At 45.7% G+C, this 21,109-nt stretch overlaps 2 protein-coding genes across 4 annotated transcripts in view; one reads left to right on the top strand and one right to left on the bottom strand.

The window, feature by feature from the left end:
• xpa (xeroderma pigmentosum, complementation group A) overlaps positions 1–12,165 on the top strand; it is a 28,175-nt gene extending 16,010 nt beyond the window's left edge. For 2 of the 3 annotated variants that reach the window (XM_072516965.1, XM_072516963.1), the window contains exons 5-7: positions 2,861–3,026; positions 3,452–3,569; positions 11,925–12,165. In XM_072516965.1, the coding sequence (XP_072373066.1) occupies positions 2,861–3,026; positions 3,452–3,569; positions 11,925–12,076 (436 nt within the window). In that variant the 3' untranslated portion in view covers positions 12,077–12,165. Of the gene's footprint in view, positions 1–2,860; positions 3,027–3,451; positions 3,574–11,924 lie in introns of all 3 variants that reach the window. The other variant, XM_072516966.1, reaches the window with a different exon arrangement.
• Positions 12,166–16,145: 3,980 nt separating this feature from the next.
• Positions 16,146–21,109, bottom strand: part of LOC140429671 (nuclear cap-binding protein subunit 1) — a 134,962-nt gene continuing 129,998 nt past the window's right edge. The window contains exons 21-23 of the mRNA XM_072516959.1: positions 18,884–19,021; positions 18,667–18,780; positions 16,146–17,705 (exon numbers count right to left, since the gene is read on the bottom strand). Of these exons, the coding sequence (XP_072373060.1) occupies positions 17,595–17,705; positions 18,667–18,780; positions 18,884–19,021 (363 nt within the window). The 3' untranslated portion in view covers positions 16,146–17,594. The remainder of the gene's footprint in view (positions 17,706–18,666; positions 18,781–18,883; positions 19,022–21,109) is intronic.

The following is a 21,109-nucleotide window of genomic DNA, read 5'->3' as shown; positions in this document are numbered from 1 at the left end:
CCCTTCCGCTGACTCCCTCATCCGCCAGTAATCCCACATCCAGTCGCCAGAGTGAACGCTGCTCCCTCTCCTCTCCTAGTTCCAGGTCCACCCAGTGTGGGGCATGATCTGAAACAGCTATGGCTGCGTACTCAGTTCCTTCCACCCTCGAGATCAGTGACCTTCCCAAAACAAAGAAATCTATCCGGGAGTACACCTTGTGAACATGGGAGAAGGAGAACTCTTTGGCCATCGGCCTAACAAATCGCCACAGATCCACTCCCCCCATTTGGTCCATAAACCCCCTAAGCACCTTGGCCGCTGCCGGCCTTCTTCCGGTCCTAGATCTAGATCTATCTAACCCTGGGTCCAACACGGTGTTGAAGTCCCCCCCCATTATCAGGTTTCCTACCTCCAGGTCCGGGATGCGTCCCAGCATCCGCTTCATAAATCCCGCATCATCCCAATTCGGGGCATATACGTTAACCAACACGACCTCCATTCCCTGCAGTCTGCCACTCACCATCACATATCTGCCTCCGCTGTCTGCTACAACGTTCCTAGCTTCGAATGACACCCGTTTCCCCACCAGTATGGCCACCCCTCTGTTCTTTGCATCCAGCCCTGAGTGGAACACCTGTCCCACCCATCCTTTCCTTAACCTAACTTGGTCCGCCACCTTCAGGTGCGTCTCCTGAAGCATGGCCACGTCTGCCCTCAGTCCTTTCAAGTGCGCGAACACTCGGGCCCTTTTAATCGGCCCATTTATGCCTCTCACGTTCCACGTGATCAGCCGAACTGGGGGGCTGCCTGCCCCCCTCCCCTGTCGACTAGCCATCACCCTCTCTAGGCCAGTCCCACGTCCCAGTTCCGCGCACCCACCCGTTCCCCAGGCGGCGCAGTCCCGCCCCGACCACCTTTTCTTTTACCAGTTCCTCTTCGATCTCTGCAGCAGCAACCCAGTTATCCTCTTCCCCCCCCCCCCCCCCCCCCCCGCTAGATCCCCACCTAGCATGATTACTCCCCCCATATTGCTTCCGAAAGTCAGCTGACCCCGGCTTCTCCCGCTCTCTCCTTGACCCCCCCCACCCCACCCCGTGTGGGGAACTCCCATCTACCTTGCGCCTATCTTCCTGCCATCATCTTTCTGGCGCGGGAACAAGAACAATAAGCCCCGTGTTCTCTAGAGCCGTCCCGCCCCTCGTGGCGCAGCTCCCTCTGCCGTCCCACTCCCATTCCCCATCCCCCGCCCCACTCCCATTCCCCATCCCCCGCCTATGTCTCTTCTTCCCCCCACCACTGGCGCCCACATTTCTCAGTGTCCCCCCCTCCCCAATTTACATCTCTACATACATCAGCATTGTTGTTTCCCCTCCAACATCAGTCCCTCAGTTCTGATCCAGTTTCTCGTTTTTAATGAAGGTCCATGCTTCTTCCGCCATTTCGAAGTAGTGATGCCTCTTCTGGTGCGTGACCCACAGTCGCGCCGGCTGCAACATCCCGAACTTCACCTTCTTGTGTAGCACCTCCTTGGCTCGATTAAAACTCGCCCTCCTTCTCGCCACCTCCGCACTCCAATCCTGGTACACCCGTATCACCGCATTCTCCCATCTACTACTTCGTACCTTTTTGGCCCATCTCAGAACCACCTCTCTGTCATTGAAGCGATGAAATCGCACGATCGTCGCCCTAGGTGGTTCTCCCGCCTTTGGTCTCCTCGCAGGGACCTGATGGGCCCCTTCCACTTCCAAAGGGCCCGAGGGGGCCTCAGCTCCCATTAGCGAGCATAGCATCGTGCTCACGTAAGCCCCGCCCGTCCGCTCCTTCCACTCCCTCGGGGAGACCCAGGATCTGAAGGTTCTTTCTCCGTGATCTGTTTTCTAGGACTTCAATCCTTTCAATGCACTTCTTGTGGAGCGCCTCGTGCGTCTGTATTTTGACCGCCAGGCCCAGGATCTCGTCCTCGTTGTCCGTCACCTTCTGCTCCACCACGCGGAGCTCCATCTCCTAGGTCTTTTGTGTCTCCTTAAGCCCCTCAATTGCTTGTAGCATCGGGGCCAGCACCACCTTCTTAAGCAGCTCCACACACCGTCTCAAAAATTCGTCTTGGTCCGGCCCCCATGTCGCCTGGGCTCCCTCCGCCGCCATCTTGCTCCTTTTTCCTTCTGCCCCTGTCCTCGAGGATTCTTCGCGATCTGGCCGCCGCCGCCGATATTTTTCTTTTTCATTGGGGGGGGGAGAGACTCCCTGTTGTCTCACCCCACACCGGGTTTCGTCCCGAAAAAATTCCCCGTTGGGGCTCTTAAAAGAGCCCGAAGGTCCGTTCGAGCGTGCGGCTTAGCTGGTCATCGCCGCAACCGGATGTCTGAGTTCACATTCCCTGAGCACAGTGAGCAGTTGAGGTAAATGGCGTAGATTTATTTAGAGGGAAGTTAGGTAAAAATGAGATAAAGGAATATGTTGAAGCTGATAGGGCTGGAATGAAGCTCATGTGGACAAACATTGTCATGGACCAGTTGGCTGAAGGGTCTGTTTCTGTGTTGCATGTTCTATGTCTTGCTGACTGGTAAGCACAATGATGCTAATTTTATTTTGCTGCTGTATGAGACATAAAACTGAAAAAGAAAATTTGCAGTTGATTAAATATCAAGATATCCAAGTTCTTGGTTGTTACTAAATTTCTACCTCTGTTCATAGCTTCTTATTGCTGAGGCATCAGCGAGTAGATGAGTGAATATTGAAGTAACCAATGTGCGTGATTACAAGGTGCCAAATCTTGGACAATAACCCAGCCTTAGGTCTGACCAGTTATAGACATGTTGCTTGAAGATTCCCCATCAGCAATGGAAACATCACTAACCAGCTTCCGGTTTTATTGCAGAGATAATGAAGAGAAACATAAACTAATTACCCGAACGGATGCAAAGCAGGAATTTCTGCTTAAAGACTGTGACTTGGACAAGAGAACCCCTGTACTCAAATACATTCTGAAGAAGAATCCACATAATACCCAGTGGGGGGATATGAAACTTTACGTCAGGCTGCAGGTCAGGACATTTACAAAAAAATGCTGTGCTCTGCTCAACAGTACAAGGTAAAGTGCAGTTGCCTGAAACAAACACCCAGTATATAAAAAGCCACCTTGATATTGAAATGAATAGGCATTCAAAACCAGTACACATAATCCCAAATTGGCTGTTGAGTAGTGATTTGGTACATAGCAACTGCTCCATTCTGTTAATCTTTATTTAGATACAATGAACTATCTTACATTGGCATGTTTTACAACCAGAAAAAACGTCCTTCTGCTTGTGGAACTCATAGCCATCACATGTAAACAAGTTGTGAATGGGCCTGTTGTTACACATTGGCAACTTCATCATCCTCACTGTCCTTCACAGATAATCCAGAATTTACCAAAGTGAGTAACACTATGTTCCTTGACCTCAGCACTGTGATGTCTTGTTTTTAGATAATAAAGCGCTCCCTTGAAGTATGGGGCAGTGAGGAAGCTCTGCAAGAAGCTAAAGAAGCACGGCAAGAGAACAGAGAAAAGATGAAACAGAAGAAATTTGATAGAAAAGTGAAAGGTGGGTGAGTGAGCTGAGATTAAATTCCTATTGGAGCCAGCATTGGTCCCGATTCCTGATGCATCAGAATCAAAATTCCATGTCATTTCTGAAATCTATATAAAAAGACCTGGTCACTAGCAGATTAAGTGTGTGTAATGTGGGATATAGCAGCTAGACTATCCATTAGATTAACACAAACTCCAGCGAATTTGAGTATTACTGAAAAAAAGACACATGTCAAAGCTTTTTGTCTTGCACTCATCGGAATACAAAATGTAAAAGGAACAACAATTTGTACTTTCATGAGAAGAGTGTTGATTGGTAGAAGTATTGCCATGGAGAATGCACCAGTTAACAGATAACTGACAGTTTTTTTTTATTAAATATTTTATTGAAAATTTTTGGTCAACCAACACAGTACATTGTGCACCCTTTACACAATATTATAACAACACAAATAACAATGACCTATTTTATAAACAAAAAATGAATAAATAATAAATAACAAAAATGAAAACTAGCTCTAATTGGCAACTGCCTTGTCACAAGTAACACGCTCCAAAAATATAATTTAACAGTCCAATATATAATTATCTGTAGCAACGACCTATACATACTATACAGTATATATTAACAACCCTGAGAGTCCTTCTGGTTCCTCCTCCCCCCCGATCCTGGGCTGCTGCTGCTGCCTTCTTTTTCCCATTCCGTCTATCTTTCTGCGAGGTATTCGACGAACGGTTGCCACCGCCTGGTGAACCCTTGAGCCGACCCCCTTAGGACGAACTTAATCCGCTCTAGCTTTATAAACCCCGCCATGTCATTTATCCAGGTCTCCACCCCCGGGGGCTTGGCTTCTTTCCACATTAGCAATATCCTGCGCCGGGCTACTAGGGACGCAAAGGCCAAAACATCGGCCTCTCTCGCCTCCTGCACTCCCGGCTCTTGTGCAACCCCAAATATAGCCAACCCCCAGCTTGGTTCGACCCGGACTCCTACTACTTTTGAAAGCACCTTTGTCACCCCCATCCAAAACCCCTGTAGTGCCGGGCATGACCAAAACATATGGGTATGATTCGCTGGGCTTCTCGAGCACCTCGCACACCTATCCTCCACCCCAAAAAATTTACTGAGCCGTGCTCCAGTCATATGTGCCCTGTGTAATACCTTAAACTGAATCAGGCTTAGCCTGGCACACGAGGACGACGAGTTTACCCTGCTTAGGGCATCTGCCCACAGCCCCTCCTCGATCTCCTCCCCCAGCTCTTCTTCCCATTTCCCTTTTAGTTCATCTACCATAGTCTCCCCTTCGTCCCTCATTTCCCTATATATATCTGACACCTTACCATCCCCCACCCATGTCTTTGAGATCACTCTGTCCTGCACCTCTTGTGTCGGGAGCTGCGGGAATTCCCTCACCTGTTGCCTCGCAAAAGCCCTCAGTTGCATATACCTGAATGCATTCCCTTGGGGCAACCCATATTTCTCGGTCAGCGCTCCCAGACTCGCGAACTTCCCATCCACAAACAGATCTTTCAGTTGCGTTATTCATGCTCTTTGCCACATTCCATATCCCCCATCCATTCCCCCCGGGGCAAACCTATGGTTGTTTCTTATCGGGGACCCCCCCAAGGCTCCAGTCTTTCTCTATGCCGTCTCCACTGTCCCCAAATCTTCAGTGTAGCCACCACCACCGGGCTTGTGGTGTAGTTCCTCGGTGAGAACGGCAATGGGGCTGTCACCATAGCCTGTAGGCTAGTCCCCCTACAGGACGCCCTCTCTAATCTCTTCCACGCCGCTCCCTCCTCCTCTCCCATCCACTTACTCACCATTGAAATATTAGCGGCCCAATAATACTCACTTAGGCTCGGTAGTGCCAGCCCCCCCCTATCCCTGCTACGCTGTAAGAATCCCTTCCTCACTCTCGGGGTCTTCCCGGCCCACACAAAACCCATGATGCTCTTTTCAATCCTTTTAAAAAAAGCCTTCGTGATCACCACCGGGAGGCACTGAAACACAAAGAGGAATCTCGGGAGGACCACCATCTTAACCGCCTGCACCCTCCCTGCCATTGACAGGGATACCATATCCCATCTCTTGAAATCCTCCTCCATCTGTTCCACCAACCGCGTTAAATTTAACCTATGCAATGTGCCCCAATTCTTAGCTATCTGGATCCCCAGGTAACGAAAGTCCCTTGTTACCTTCCTCAGCGGTAGGTCCTCTATTTCTCTACTCTGCTCCCCTGGATGCACCACAAACAACTCACTTTTCCCCATGTTCAATTTATACCCTGAAAACTCCCCAAGTATCCGCATTATTTCTGGCATCCCCTCCGCCGGGTCCGCCACGTATAGTAGCAAATCGTCCGCATACAAAGATACCCGGTGCTCTTCTCCTCCCCTAAGTACTCCCCTCCACTTCTTGGAACCCCTCAACGCTATCGCCAGGGGCTCAATCGCCAGTGCAAACAATAATGGGGACAGAGGGCATCCCTGCCTTGTCCCTCTATGGAGCCGAAAATATGCAGATCCCCGTCCATTCGTGACCACGCTCGCCACTGGGGCCCTATACAACAGCTGCACCCATCTAACATACCCCTCTCCAAAACCAAATCTCCTCAACACCTCCCACAAATAATCCCACTCCACTCTATCAAATGCTTTCTCGGCATCCATCGCCACTACTATCTCCGTTTCTCCCTCTGGTGGGGCCATCATCATTACCCCTAACAACCTCCGTATATTCGTGTTCAGCTGTCTCCCCTTCACAAACCCAGTTTGGTCCTCGTGGACCACCCCCGGGACACATTCCTCTATTCTCATTGCCATTACCTTGGCCAGGACCTTGGCATCTACATTTAGGAGGGAAATAGGTCTGTAGGACCCGCATTGTAGCGGGTCCTTTTCCTTCTTTAAGAGAAGCGATATCGTTGCTTCAGACATAGTCGGGGGCAGTTGTCCCCTTTCCTTTGCCTCATTAAAGGTCCTCGTCAGTACCGGGGCGAGCAAGTCCACATATTTTCTATAGAATTCGACTGGGAATCCATCCGGTCCCGGGGCCTTTCCCGCCTGCATGCTCCTAATTCCTTTCACCACTTCTTCTACCTCGATCTGTGCTCCCAGTCCCACCCTTTCCTGCTCTTCCACCTTGGGAAATTCCAGCCGATCCAAGAAGCCCATCATTCTCTCCCTCCCATCCGGGGGTTGAGCTTCATATAATTTTTTATAAAATGTCTTGATCACTCCATTCACTCTCTCCGCTCCATCTCTCCTTCCTCATCCCTCACTCCCCCTATTTCCCTCGCTGCTCCCCTTTTCCTCAATTGGTGTGCCAGCAACCTGCTCGCCTTCTCCCCACATTCGTACTGTACACCCTGTGCCTTCCTCCATTGTGCCTCTGCAGTGCCTGTAGTCAGCAAGTCAAATTCTACATGTAGCCTTTGCCTTTCCCTGTACAGTCCCTCCTCCGGTGCTTCCGCATATTGTCTGTCCACCCTCAAAAGTTCTTGCAGCAACCGCTCCCGTTCCTTACTCTCCTGCTTCCCTTTATGTGCCCTTATTGATATCAGCTCCCCTCTAACCACCGCCTTCAACGCCTCCCAGACCACTCCCACCTGGACCTCCCCATTATCATTGAGTTCCAAGTACTTTTCAATGCACCCCCTCACCCTTAGACACCCCCCCTCATCTGCCATTAGTCCCATGTCCATTCTCCAGGATGGGCGCCCTCCTGTTTCCTCCCCTATCTCCAAGTCCACCCAGTGTGGAGCGTGATCCGAAATGGCTATAGCCGTATACTCCGTTCCCCTCACCTTCGGGATCAATGCCCTACCCAGCACAAAAAAGTCTATTCGCGAGTAGACTTTATGGACATAAGAGAAAAACGAGAACTCCTTACTCCTAGGTCTGCTAAATCTCCACGGGTCTACACCTCCCATCTGCTCCATAAAATCTTTAAGTACCTTGGCTGCTGCCGGCCTCCTTCCAGTCCTGGACTTCGACCTATCCAGCCCTGGTTCCAACACCGTATTAAAATCTCCCCCCATTATCAGCTTTCCCATCTCTAGGTCCGGAATGCGTCCTAGCATCCGCCTCATAAAATTGGCATCATCCCAGTTCGGGGCATATACGTTTACCAAAACCACCGTCTCCCCATGTAGTTTGCCACTCACCATCACGTATCTGCCCCCGTTATCCGCCACTATAGTCTTTGCCTCGAACATTACCCGCTTCCCCACTAATATAGCCACCCCCCTGTTTTTCGCATCTAGCCCCGAATGGAACACCTGCCCCACCCATCCTTTGCGTAGCCTAACCTGGTCTATCAGTTTCAGGTGCGTTTCCTGTAACATAACCACATCTGCCTTAAGTTTCTTAAGGTGTGCGAGTACCCGTGCCCTCTTTATCGGCCCGTTCAGCCCTCTCACGTTCCACGTGATCAGCCGAGTTGGGGGGCTTCCTACCCCCCCCCCTTGTCGATTAGCCATCACCTTTTTCCAGCTCCTCACCCGGTTCCCACGCAGCTGTATCTCCCCCAGGCGGTGCCCCCCCGCCCATCCTCTCCCATACCAGCTCCCCCCTCTCCCCAGCAGCAGCAACCCAGTAATTCCCCCCTCCCACTCCCCCCATGTTGCTCCCAGAAGTCAGCAAACTCTGGCTGACCTCGGCTTCCCCCCGTGCGACGCCCCCTCCTTCCTGCTTCTCTATTCCCGCCATGATTATCATAGCGCGGGAACCAAGCCCGCGCTTCTCCCTTGGCCCCGCCCCCAATGGCCAACGCCCCATCTCCTCCACCTCCCCTCCTCCCCCCATCACCACCTGTGGGAGAGAGAAAAGTTACCACATCGCAGGATTAGTACATAAAACCCCTCTTTGCCCCCCACATTCGCCCCACCACTTTGTTCGAACGTTCCTTTTAATAACCCGCTCATTCCAGTTTTTCTTCCACAATAAAAGTCCACGCTTCATCCGCCGTCTCAAAGTAGTGGTGCCTCCCTCGATACGTGACCCACAGTCTTGCCGGTTGCAGCATTCCAAATTTTATCTTCTTTTTATGAAGCACCGCCTTGGCCCGATTAAAGCTCGCCCTCCTTCTCGCCACCTCCGCACTCCAGCCTTGATAAACGCGGATCACCGCGTTCTCCCATTTACTGCTCCGAGTTTTCTTCGCCCATCTAAGGACCATTTCTCTAACCTTAAAACGGAGGAATCTCACCACTATGGCTCTGGGAATTTCTCCTGCACTCGGTATGCTCCCTCCACCTCCAACGGACCCGCCGGGGCCTCCGCTCCCATTAACGAGTGCAGCATCGTGCTCACATATGCCCCGACGTCCGCTCCCTCCACACCTTCAGGAAGACCAAGAATCCTCAGGTTGTTCCTCCTTGCGTTGTTTTCCAGTGCCTCCAACCTTTCCACACATCGTTTCTGATGTGCCGTCTCCGTCTTCACCACCAGGCCCTGTATATCGTCCTCATTCTCGGCTGCCTTTGCCTTCACGACCCGAAGCTCCCGCTCCTGGGTCTTTTGTTCCTCCTTTAGCCCTTCGATCGCCTGTAGTATCGGGGCCAACAGCTCTTTCTTCATTTCCTTTTTGATCTCTTCCACACAGCATTTCAAGAACTCTTGTTGTTCAGGGCCCCATGTTAAACTGCCACCTTCCGACGCCATCTTGGTTTTTGCTTGCCTTCCTTGCCGCTGTTCTAAAGGATCCACTGCAATCTGGCCACTCTCTCCTCCTTTTTCCATCCGTATCCAGGGGGGATTCCCTTCTGGTTTACCGCACAGTGTTTTTAGCCGTCAAAATTGCCGTTGGGGCTCCTATCAAGAGCCCAAAAGTCCGTTTCACAGGGAGCTGCCGAAACGTGCGACTCAGCTGGTCATCGCCGCACCCGGAAGTCGATAACTGACAGTTAACGTACAACTTTGTTAATTCAAACCAGACGGGTTGAATTTGATCAGTCAAGGTATTGCCCTAGGGAATGAAGCAGAGAATGGCTGGTGCTTAATTTGTTCGGTTGAAACGGCCATAATGTGTACACATGTTTTGTCCTGCAAAGAACAGAGCCCTGTATATTAATATGTAGCTCTTAGCACATGCAAGTGTGTCACTCTGCAAGTCCATCTGATCATCCTAGATCAGTTGTCTGTCTAATTCTTAGCACACTCTGGATTGTTTAGTAAATAATGTGATTCTGCAATTGGACATCTAACATTAGACACTGCTTTGGTATGGTTCTGTACCCAAAGGGACATGTTGTTTGATACAATCTGCCAGTCTTTGAGATGTATGGTCAACATAACAAGCATCATACCGGCACTGAAATTCATATACCACTTTACTAATTTGTATAATAGGCAGAAAGACTTTTGCTTAACAGAAGCATCCTGTCTGATGAACCCCACTCGTGTTGCTATTGCAGAGTAGCAGTTTGAAATGGCCAGTTCACCCGTCCCGTTGCTCAAGGTTTTGAGATATCTCACCTTTCCAGGATAATTAACCTATTCTGGGCACTTTTCTAGTCCGAAGGTGGTGGCCTTAGGCCCATTCATTTGCACAATGATCTGATCATTATCTCACAGGATAGCTTTGATGTGCCGTATTTCAGCATCAAGCTTGCACGGTGAGAAGTCAGGTTTGCACTGAGCACGCTTCCACGTGCTGGAATCTACACTTATTAATACACAGAGCCCTGTTCTTTTCAGACAAAGAACATGTACGCATTGCCTCTATTTCAACTAAACAAAATAGACAACATCCATTCCCTGGTTCATACCCCAGGGTGATCAATGCCATGACCAGTCAATCTGTCTGGTATGAATTTAAACGAAGCTTGGTAGTTAACTGTCAATCATCAGCTGACTGCATTCTCCATGGCAGCACCTCTACCAGTTGCCAATTAATCAGCACTCTCTTAAGTATAAATTGTTGTTCCCTTAACATTTGCAAGAATGCAAAATGCTTCAATGTGTCTTTTTTTTTAACGCAATAATCAAATTCTGTACTCCTAAGTGGCTGTCTTAAGAGTTGGTACAAAAGCGTTTGAATGGTTTTCCTTCTTACCGCTGGAATGATGGTATCTATACAAGTGATCTTACAACTGGTGTCCATAAAGGAAAACCATTCCACATATTCAGCTGTTTTGGAAATTACAGCAAATTATGGAATGCAATTTTAAAAGCATCAGTAGTTTAAATATCTGGCTGGGTGTTCAGACATTACCAGAATTACCTCCACTCCAGATGAGGTGAACGTGTCTTTCCTTGACATTAAGGAGCCCCAGCAAAACTGGAGTTAAGGAAAAAAAACTCTCCTGCTGGCTAGTCACAACTGGCACAAGGGAAGATAGTTGTGGTTGTTGGGACGGTCAGTCACCTGTGACCTGGGGCATCATTGCAGGAGTTCCTCAGTGTAGTGTCCAGGCCCAACCATCTTCAGTTGCTTCATCAATGACCTCCCTTCCAACATAAGGTCAGAAGTGGGGATATTCACTGATGATTGCACAATGTTCAGCACCATTTGTGACTCCCTTGGATACTGAAGCAGTGTGTCCAAATGCAGCAAGATCGCGACAATATTCAGGCTGGGCTGACAAGTATCAAGTAACATGTGACAGGCGAGCATCAGGCAATGACTGTCTCTAACATGAGAGAATCCAACCACCTACCCTCGACATTCAATGGCATTACCATCACAGAATTCTCCACAATCAATATCCTGGGGGTTACCATTGACCAGAAACTGAACTGGACTAGACACATCAATACCATAGCTACCAAGAGCAGGTCAGAGGCTAGGAATCATCCAGTGAGTAATTCACTTCCCAATTCCCCAAGGCCTGTCCATAATCTACAAGGTACGGGTCAGGAGTAGTGCAGCTCCAATGACACTTAAGCAGCTTGACACCATCCAGGACAAAGCAGCCCGCTTGATTGGCAGCCCACCCACAAACATTCCCTCCAGCACCGAAGCACAGCAGTAGTAGTGTACCATTTTCAAGATGCACTGCAGTAACTCACCAAGGTTCCTTAGACAGTACCTTCCACCCCCATGACCACTACCATCTAGAAGGACAAGGGCAGCAGCCACATGGGAACACCATCACCTAGAAGTTCCCCTTCAAGCCACACACCATCCTGACGTGGAAATATATTGCTGTTTCTTCACTGTCACTGGGTCAATATCCTGGAATTCTTTCTCTAACAGCACTGTGGGTGTACCTACACCACAGGCATAATACAGCTCCCCACCACCTTCTCAAGAGCAATTAAGGATAAGCAATAAATGCAGATCTAGCCATCAATGCCCACATCTCATGAATGAATGAAAAAACTGATCTTCATATAACTTGACTGTTCCCTTTTTTTGTAGAGCTTCGCCGAGCTGTGAGAAGCAGCCTGTGGAAAAAGGAGTCAGCTGTTCACCAACATGATTATGGCCCTGAAGAATATGATGATGAGGAGGATACATATAGAAAGATGTGTGTGATATGTGGCCATCAGCTAGACTACGAGAAAATGTGACTTAATCGTCTGCTCCAGTACATATAATAATTTGGCACTTCAATAATTGTATAGGTTTTGATGTTATTAATAAATAGAGCATTTCTGTAGAGTTAGTGTTTTAATTTGTTCAGTACAATACTGAAATTTGCTCACCAGAACGGACATATTTCAACAGTTGAGTAGTTATATTATTGAATTAGTAATCTGGAGAAAATGAGTTCTGAATATATTTAATAGTATAGAAAATGATGTCCAATTCTTTCTTACATTACCACATTGATGTCCGTCAGCTCTCTTGATGAGCAGAGGTTTGATAGTCTACTGCTCTGGGAAGTCACCATTTCAAACCTCAAGTCTTTTTGACAGCCACCCTAACACAATTGCTGGGCCAGCACCCTGCTGTTTATCCTTCAAGATTTGTAACTACAAAGTAAAAAAAACAAAACAACAAAATACAAAGATGGCCAGAAAAACACCAGCTGGTCCATCAAATCCATTCCATTCAGCCAAATTGCTATTAAACAACATAACCCTTAGTACTTCCACTGTCCAGCAGCTGTGTAATTTCTGAGGCAGAAACATTAAAAAAAAATCAAAATGCCTCATGTATCAAATCTAAAACTTTCAATTCCATCTGGACAGCTTTTTAAAAATCTGCACTGATTTACAACTCAAACTCTGAATGGTAACATGATCGAGATAAGCCACTCAGTCCTGGTTATGCCACCAACATCTGTGAGCACTGGAAAAATTAAGCTAATGATACATCCACAAAGTCCCAGGGTTGACCATCCCTATTATGGTTCTGCTCATCCAGGTCTCCATTCCCAGACATACCAGAAAAACCCCACAAGTATACCAGCACTGGAACAATTACCGGTGTTTGTCTCTATGAGCATTCTGCAGACTACCACAGATTATGCTCTGAGAATCTAATCATGTAAGGAACACTAGATAAGAGGCTATCTCCATATGGCTAACCTATTCTTGCACATATTTATTTATTTTTAATTTAAAAAAAATTTTTTTTTTTTTTTTTTTTTTTTTTAAAGAGTACCCAATTCATTGGCAATTTAGCGTGGCCAATCCACCTACCCTGCACATCTTTGGGTTGTGGGGGAGAATGTGCAAACTCCACACGGACAGTGACCCAGAGCCGGGATCAAACCTGGGACCTCAGCGCCGTGAGGCAGCAGGCCTAACCCACTGTGCCACGGTGTTGCCCTTATTCTTGCACAGTATAACAGGACCTAAAACATTCTAAATAGTCAGCTACTTTTCAAATATGGCTTTAGCCAAAAATAAAGACGTTAATTTCACTCATTGCATAGCTCAAAACTGCAGCTGGCTGGTATGTGGAGGATCTTCATTCAAATCTGAATCTTTGCTAAGTGGTGGCTAAAGTCATTGGAGCCAGTCTTGATGAGAGCCAATACAGACAGACAACTGAGGCAGCGAAGGAGTTAGCATCGATGCCAATGCCCACTCTTGTCTTGTGCTCACTAAACCAATGAGTTAGTTAATCCATCTCTCTTTTCAGGCTATTGATGACTCGTGGCAGTGTAATTAGATAGTTCCAGTTGAGCATTGATGTTGGCTTTGTAGTAACACCTATGGAGAGTGGGGAGACAAGTTGTCATATGTGATAAAATCCTTTGAACTTTTCTCAATATCTTGAAGGCTCAGCTGATTGCCCCTAGTACAGAATACTCGCCTCCTACAAAATGGTTCATAAACTGGTGTCCTATTTAGTGAACAGTTTTCATAACCAATTTCAAACATAGGAATAGCAGCACTTCAGATATACATTAAAGGAAGAGAGATCCTTTGTGTGTACCTCCCAACAAAACATGGACACTCTTGTGGTCTGTGTAGTAGAGGATTTAAGGACACATTTGATTTAATCAAGGATAATGTGATAGTTCAGAACATTAAATTGTGAGCAGAGATCAGGACAATTACATTTGTCCTAACGGGAAAAAGTTTGAAATTGGGCAGGGGACCATAATATTGGGCTTCATAATGGTGAAAATTACAGCAGATGCAGACAGGAGGACTTAACTTGTGATTTCCAGACTAGACAGATGTTTACAGTGTGACAGTGGCCTTAATGGTCACAGCAAAGCTGGAATTCGATGATCACTGCATTCCTCTCCAAACATGCCAAACAGAAAAAGAATACAAATTAGCAAATACATCAAGCCAAAAATTCTTTCTTGAAGTTGTAACGGTCACAGAAATGATTGATGCTACATTTAGATCCTTAACTGCTTGTAAAAACAGGATTGCAATAAAAGTTATTGTAGCTACAGCCATTGGTGGAAAAATCTTCAGAAAGAGAGAGAATGGCTGTGAGATGAGATCATTACAAGGTACACTTGGGTGTCAAGGTTCAAAATTTCTTCCAAATGGTATCAGGAGTAATGCAAAGCCCCCAAAATCCCAGATGGCCATAGGCAGCTTTCCCCTTTGAGGGGGCAGGGCTGACTGGTGATGTTTTAAACTGAGGATCACCGCTCTTCAGGCGATGTTGAGAAAGCGGGTCTTCGTGAATTACCTCAGCTGGTACGGGAATTGAACCTGCGGTGTTGGCTTTGCTCTGTATCACAAACTAGCTGCCCAGCCAACTGAGCTAAACCATCTTTATGGTTTTGTGCCAGTGATAGTGGAGCTGAAAGTGTTGTAATGTGGCCATCATCCTCAGACCGGATGTACTGTAACAAGTGTGAACTCCACATTACCAAATCGTCCAAACAGCTTCCCAACTATTTAAGTGCGGGCTTTAAATCAGTAACTTGCAATAATGCAGTTTAGTTCCTCAAGCAAATAATTATTGAACATCACTGGAACAGTGTTAGTTTCTCTGCTGTTTGGCCTTTCACACCTTTTGTTCTCCCCGGAGACTGCCATTAGCACTCTTTCCTCGTGGTTTCTGTGCCTATTAGCACCTCGTTTCCCTGGGTTTCTGTGACTATGACTCATTTTTCATTCTCACTCCACAGTATAAATATTTCCCACTTTCTCTGTCTTTTAGCTTTGACAAAGGGTCACCTGGACTCGAAACATTAGCTCTTTTCTCTCCCTACAGGTGCTGCCAGACCTGATATTTTCCAGCATTTTCTCTTTGGTTTCAGATCCCTTATGCTTCTCCTGTTTCTCCTTGAATGCAACTATACTAATGGCTTCAACCACTCCCTCTGGTAACATGTTCCACATTCTTCCTCTATACTAGCCCAAGGTAGAGCAAGAGGTTAATTACAAGTAGGTAGAAAGTAGTCTGCATGAATTGCTGAGAACAGTGATCAGAGCCACATTGACAATCAGGGAGATGTGGATTGACTCCTGTGCACCAATGAGAGGAAAAGCGGGATACACACAGAATTACTTGATGATGGAGGCAGGTGTTTCAAGGAAAGATATGGAGCTGGATTCTCCGCCGTCGGGATGCTCCATTTTGCCGACAGCCTGGGGGTTTCCTGAAGGCGTGGGGCTGTACCACAGTGGGAAACTCCATTGACCAGCCGGCGAAACGGAGCATCCCGACGGCACGCTGAACCAGAAATCTGATGCGGCGGGACAGAGAATCCAGCCCATGGAGTTGTGGAGAAAAGATGCAAAATGGGAAAAATGGTGATGCATTTGGTGAAAGAGACAAAATGGAAAACAAACAGAGAGAAAGGAATCCCAATATATTTGGAACAGTCTTCTTCCAAGTCCCAGTGATTCTGTATTGTCACTGGCTGAAATGTACACAAGTTAGACAAGCAAAATAATATCTGCAGGGAACACAATATCATCACCTCCAAAGCTCCTTGCCACTAACTGTGACTTGAAACCAACCCAGAGAGTGAAATTGGAAATGCAAAAGGGTAAAAGCAGCATTTCAGTTGTAGCTCTCAGCCATCATATGCAAGATACATTTTTAACATTCACTAGATAATAAATCTTTTGATTCGTCCCATCAGAACTATGTAGAAACAGGACTTCATGATGATGTATTCATTCTATAGAACACATTTTATTGGGTTAGCAATGGGATGGAAGGTGGTCTGACAGGACCCAAGAAGAGGACAGGGCAAGCTTCAGATTCTGTAAAATATGCAAAAATTTAATCAAAATTGCAACATCATCTCTTAGTTGGCAGTATTCAAACTTTACTAAACTAAATGTCTCTGAATACAGGTATTGCCAGGATTTCTCAATATTGAAGACGACAGATGTCAGGGTTTTAAAAAACTATACCCGAGGGGTGGTATCCTTGTTTTATTTACAATCTGGTGGTTTAAAGGTAGAAAAGCAGTTTAGAAAGAATGAATGAATTCAATAAAAGTAATCTATAATCCCCAAGAAGTATACCCATTTGTTGTTTCTGCTTTGCTCATAAAATTTGCCCGTAGTTACCCGACTCAAAACATAAGCCCCACTTCAGTAAGTCACATTGGCATTAATACGTGGGAATTGCTGGGGGCTCATGAATTTTGAAGAGTAAAGATGATGCGACATTAAGGGTTCGATGATCAGGAAACCAGTCACACACTGCAGTGGCCTTTCATATGAAGAACAAAGCTTGGGCACAGATACTCTGCTAACGTAAACAGCACAATTTTTGCTTCAGGCGTATTGCTGCTGCAGCTTCAATGCCAGAGCAGTTGATGAGAGATGACCAGCTGGTAGCTGTCTAAGTACCAGTCAAAGCGATCAGTCAAAAGGGATCCTGAAGTGCTCACAATACCATTTGTAGTAAAACCAGATGGCTTGACAGTGACTGGACCCAATAAATTATAACACTGCTATCATCCTACAATCAATGCATTTTCATTAGATTTGTAAAAAATATTCATTCTTTTTTTTCAACCATGTAGTAACTTCACCTCTCCATTTCCTATGTTCTGTATGTGACTTGGATGGATCTATAAAATTTTAACACCATTACCTATTTTTCTTTTTTTTTTTTAAAAAAAGGAACAGTATTCCAAATAAATCTCAGTCCCATTGATATCAGTTGAATTACCTGTTTGCTGTTACTAGGACCAAAAGAACACAATACAACGTCTAAATTCAAAACTTTGGTCTACTATCAAGGAGCACAATTTCAGACAAGTTACAACATGCAACTTAAATGTACAAACCGCAAGATAGATCATGAGGATAAGAGCAGGTATTAGTAAGATGCAGCATTACACTGTATCCAACAACCAAACCAGACCAAGTACAAAGCAAATTTAAAACTTAGGTCAATACCAAAAAACTTAAATCAAATTATGTATGTTCATCTCTTGAGCCTCTAAAGTCTCTAACTATTAAAGTCTATTTGTTTACTTTAAGGAGAGGAATCCTTTCTAATATGAAAGGCAACTTTCTTCATGCTCCATGGTTGTCACAGGTAACTGAGCAAAAAAGCTTCAGAAAGGTATTATCAATACATGAATGTTGCTTGTTTGAGTCTGTAGCTTGTTTGAGTCTGTATTCACTGATGTAAGATTAAAGTCCCAAAAAACGGCGGGAATCTGAAAACGCAGCTGCAGCACCTTCATTATTACTGAAGAGCACAGAACTGCTGATAGACAGCCAGTATGTGGTGGTCCAGCTCAGCTGTGAAGAGCAGGTTCTCCAGAGTGACTATGTACTGTTGAATGATCTGATGATGCTGTAATACAGAAACAAGCAAAACTTTAGTACTATCTTGTCACAATATTGCTGGCCTGAAACTGCTAGCTACAAAGTTTTAAGGCCATCAGTTCTCTGGCCATTTTCTGTTCAAACATGCACCCTGGTGCCTGTCCAGCAATTTAAATTCACCCAGTAAAACGAACAAGATCTCTTAAGTTAGTTCAATATTTTGTCTGAGCAGCCATCAGTGGAAGTTTGTATGGTCCATTTAAAACCAAAATTGCTGCAACAACAAACACCCAAAATACATGGTTCTCTACCAGGTATTTCGCAGGTTCTCCCCAGGGTCTTAGAAAGTGTCACATACACCAGCAGATCACACCACCTTAATATGAGCAGGTGGAGAACGAGGAAAAAAAAAGAATTCAATAAATTTCATCCCAATTCCCCTTGTAGTACAGTGCACCAGTGCAAGAATTCACAGGCAAACCAGCTACATGCTACAGACTTACGTGTTGGGACTGGGTGTAAAAAAACTAGCAGATTGACTCAGTGGCAGTATAATAGACGGTTATTTGAACACAAAATCTGGATTGCCATTTCAGTGCAGTACTGAAAGTCTGAAGCAAGTGATGGAGGTGCTGTCTTTGGACGAGACATTGAGGCTCCATTTGCCAGCCTAGGTGGGTACAAATGATTACAGCAAAAAGGAGCAAAGAGTTATCACAGTGTCCTGGCCAACCCCCTCATTGGCTTATCATTTATCTCACTGTTGTGAGCCTGTTTTTGCTGAGTGCAATTGGTCTTTGCGATTACTCATAGAAGTAATCATTTGGGACGGAATCAATTTAAGACACCCAGAGAAGGTGGTAAGACGCTATATAAATTCAAAACCATTCATCCCTTAAAGAGTTGGCTCAGATATTTTTCTGTTTTTATCAACAGCGTACCTTATATAGTCTTTATGATCTTTATGACCAATGGGTCACATTACTAACCTGGAGGAAGATTTGCTGCAATCGTTCAACGCAATTCTTATACCAAGGGGTGTTAAAATCAATACCACCAGTTTCACATCTTGCAAGATGTTCTGTCAAGATCATTATAAAACGCTGTGAAGAATAAAGAATCTTCAGTATTTAAATGAAGAATTCTATGGAACAAATGTAAAAAAATAAGCAAATTAAAACAGAGGAATCCAACATACAACTTTACCTGGAAAATTACTAAGAAGAGGTTTTTCTGTTCACTTTGAGCAGATTCAACCTTCTCCTGAAGACGTTCAATCTGTTCTTCCAAGGGACCATCTTCATCGTCATCACTGTTCTGATCATAGTCATCATCACTGTCTCGCTTTAGAAAGAAATACAATCATACCATTGCTCTAATTAGTTTGAAATTTTATACTCGCATCTTAACATTGAGCTGAGTCATAAAAAACTTTATAATCATTCCCTCTTATAGAATTTACAGTGCAGAAGGAGGCCATTCGGCCCATCGAGTCTGCACCGGCTCTTGGAAAGAGCACCCTACCCAAGGTCAACACCTCCACCCTATCCCCATAACCCAGTAACTCCACCTAACACTAAGGGCAATTTTGGACACTAAGGGCAATTTATCATGGCCAATCCACCTAACCTGCACATCTTTGGACTGTGGGAGGAAACCGGAGCACCCGGAGGAAACCCACGCACAAGGAGGATGTGCAGACTCCGCACAGACAGTGACCCAAGCCGGAATCGAACCTGGGACCCTGGAGCTGTGAAGCAATTGTGCTATCGACAATTCATTCTACAGTATTTTGTTGACAATATATTCTGAACAGGAATGGATATATTTCTGGTTGGGCACCTGCAGGTGTCCTGTACTATATCCAACATTGAGTAAACTAAGTAAGTATTTGCATAACAGCCAATCAAGTAGTTTATTTTATCTTCCCATGCAACCTGAAACTCATCTGTTCCATAGTAATGTTTTCTTGTTTCTGTGTTGCAAGAGGGATGGATTTAATGTTCTGATGTCTGGAGTGGTTGGGTGAAAAAAATCAGTCAGTACTGTCATCTACAACTCCTTAATGAATAGAGTTCTAGATTTCAAATGCTGTCTTTTTCACTGCATTATCTAGCGATACATACGAGGGATCACCTGGTTGGTACAGTAATAAGCCAACTTGGTTACTAACCTCAGCAAAAGAAAATTAAAAATGCATAGTTGTCCATTCAAATTCTAGTAGATTACATTTATTAAGTATTCTCTGCTTTCAAAGGAGCTCATGAAAATCAGGCATTCTCAGATGGAGCTGGCACCAAAAGTATCTACTGCTCCACTACGCATGTGTTGCAACAGGACCCGGTGACAAGAATTTCCAGCACTCTCCCCAGAGGCACAGAATAAACATTGCCATTACATTTTACCACATTTCATTTATTTCTCAGATCTTAACAAAAATTATATTTTTGAGTCAAAGTTTGCTTTAAAAATGAAAAGGCAGTTTTGACACGGGTGCTTCATGAAATCAGGGCATCATTTTTTGCCTTGGTACAGATATGATTGTCTATCCCATTCTTCCCTGGACACACATCAGCTCTTTTGAAAGGAGATAAGAGTAAACTGATAAAATGATGAAACAAAAAGATACAAATACAGAATACTAAGCACAAAGTTAGGAAAAAAGGTAGGGAGGCAGACTTCGATGCGGAAAGTGAATGTAACTATTGCCAAGTTTACGGATGACTCAAAAATAGGTGGTGAGGGCGCAATACCCCCCAAAATTTCTAAGTTCATTTGTTTCTCACCGGTTTAGCCCACACTTAAAAAAAATTTCAGCACGGGGAGCTGAAGGCAGAGATAGGGTTGCCATTTTGAAAGGGTGCCCCGATCTCTAAGTGAGCTTGTGGGGCCTCCCCCTCCCTCCAACCCATCAGCAATATTAACCCCCACACACATGTGCACTAAGTAAGGACACCCCTCCAAGGGGTTCACCCCTCTTCAGGCATCCCCCAAGCCCCCCTTCCCTTCCAGGATCCCCACACGTCAACCCCTACTTACCTGCCCTGCACATCCCCATCCTTATACACACATACATTCACCCCCATCTCTGTCACGCTCTCAGGCCTGTCACTTGGAAGCCCACTCTGATATCTATTTCCCTTCCCTCTGCAAGGCCCACTGTGCTTCTTTTCATAAACATGGTACCATCCAGATCCAGAGCTGGCTTTGAAATCTGCAATGTCCGAATTCCCTGCTTTTTTCAGGGCAAAGGTTCAGATCGATCCTCGAGAAACTGAGGGTCCATTTGGCGATTTTTATTCATGTATTTTGTAACTTAATTTTCCAACTGCAGCCACATGCGAGGATTTCCTCTGTTTGCACATTATTTTGGGGCATCTGCTGAAGCTGTGCAGAGTTTCCTCCAATCTCGAACATTCCTCACTGATATTG

The sequence above is a fragment of the Scyliorhinus torazame genome, chromosome 9, assembly GCF_047496885.1.
Source record: "Scyliorhinus torazame isolate Kashiwa2021f chromosome 9, sScyTor2.1, whole genome shotgun sequence".
In the NCBI taxonomy this organism is placed as follows: Eukaryota; Metazoa; Chordata; class Chondrichthyes; order Carcharhiniformes; family Scyliorhinidae; genus Scyliorhinus; species Scyliorhinus torazame.
This window is presented reverse-complemented; position numbering and strand designations above follow the sequence as displayed.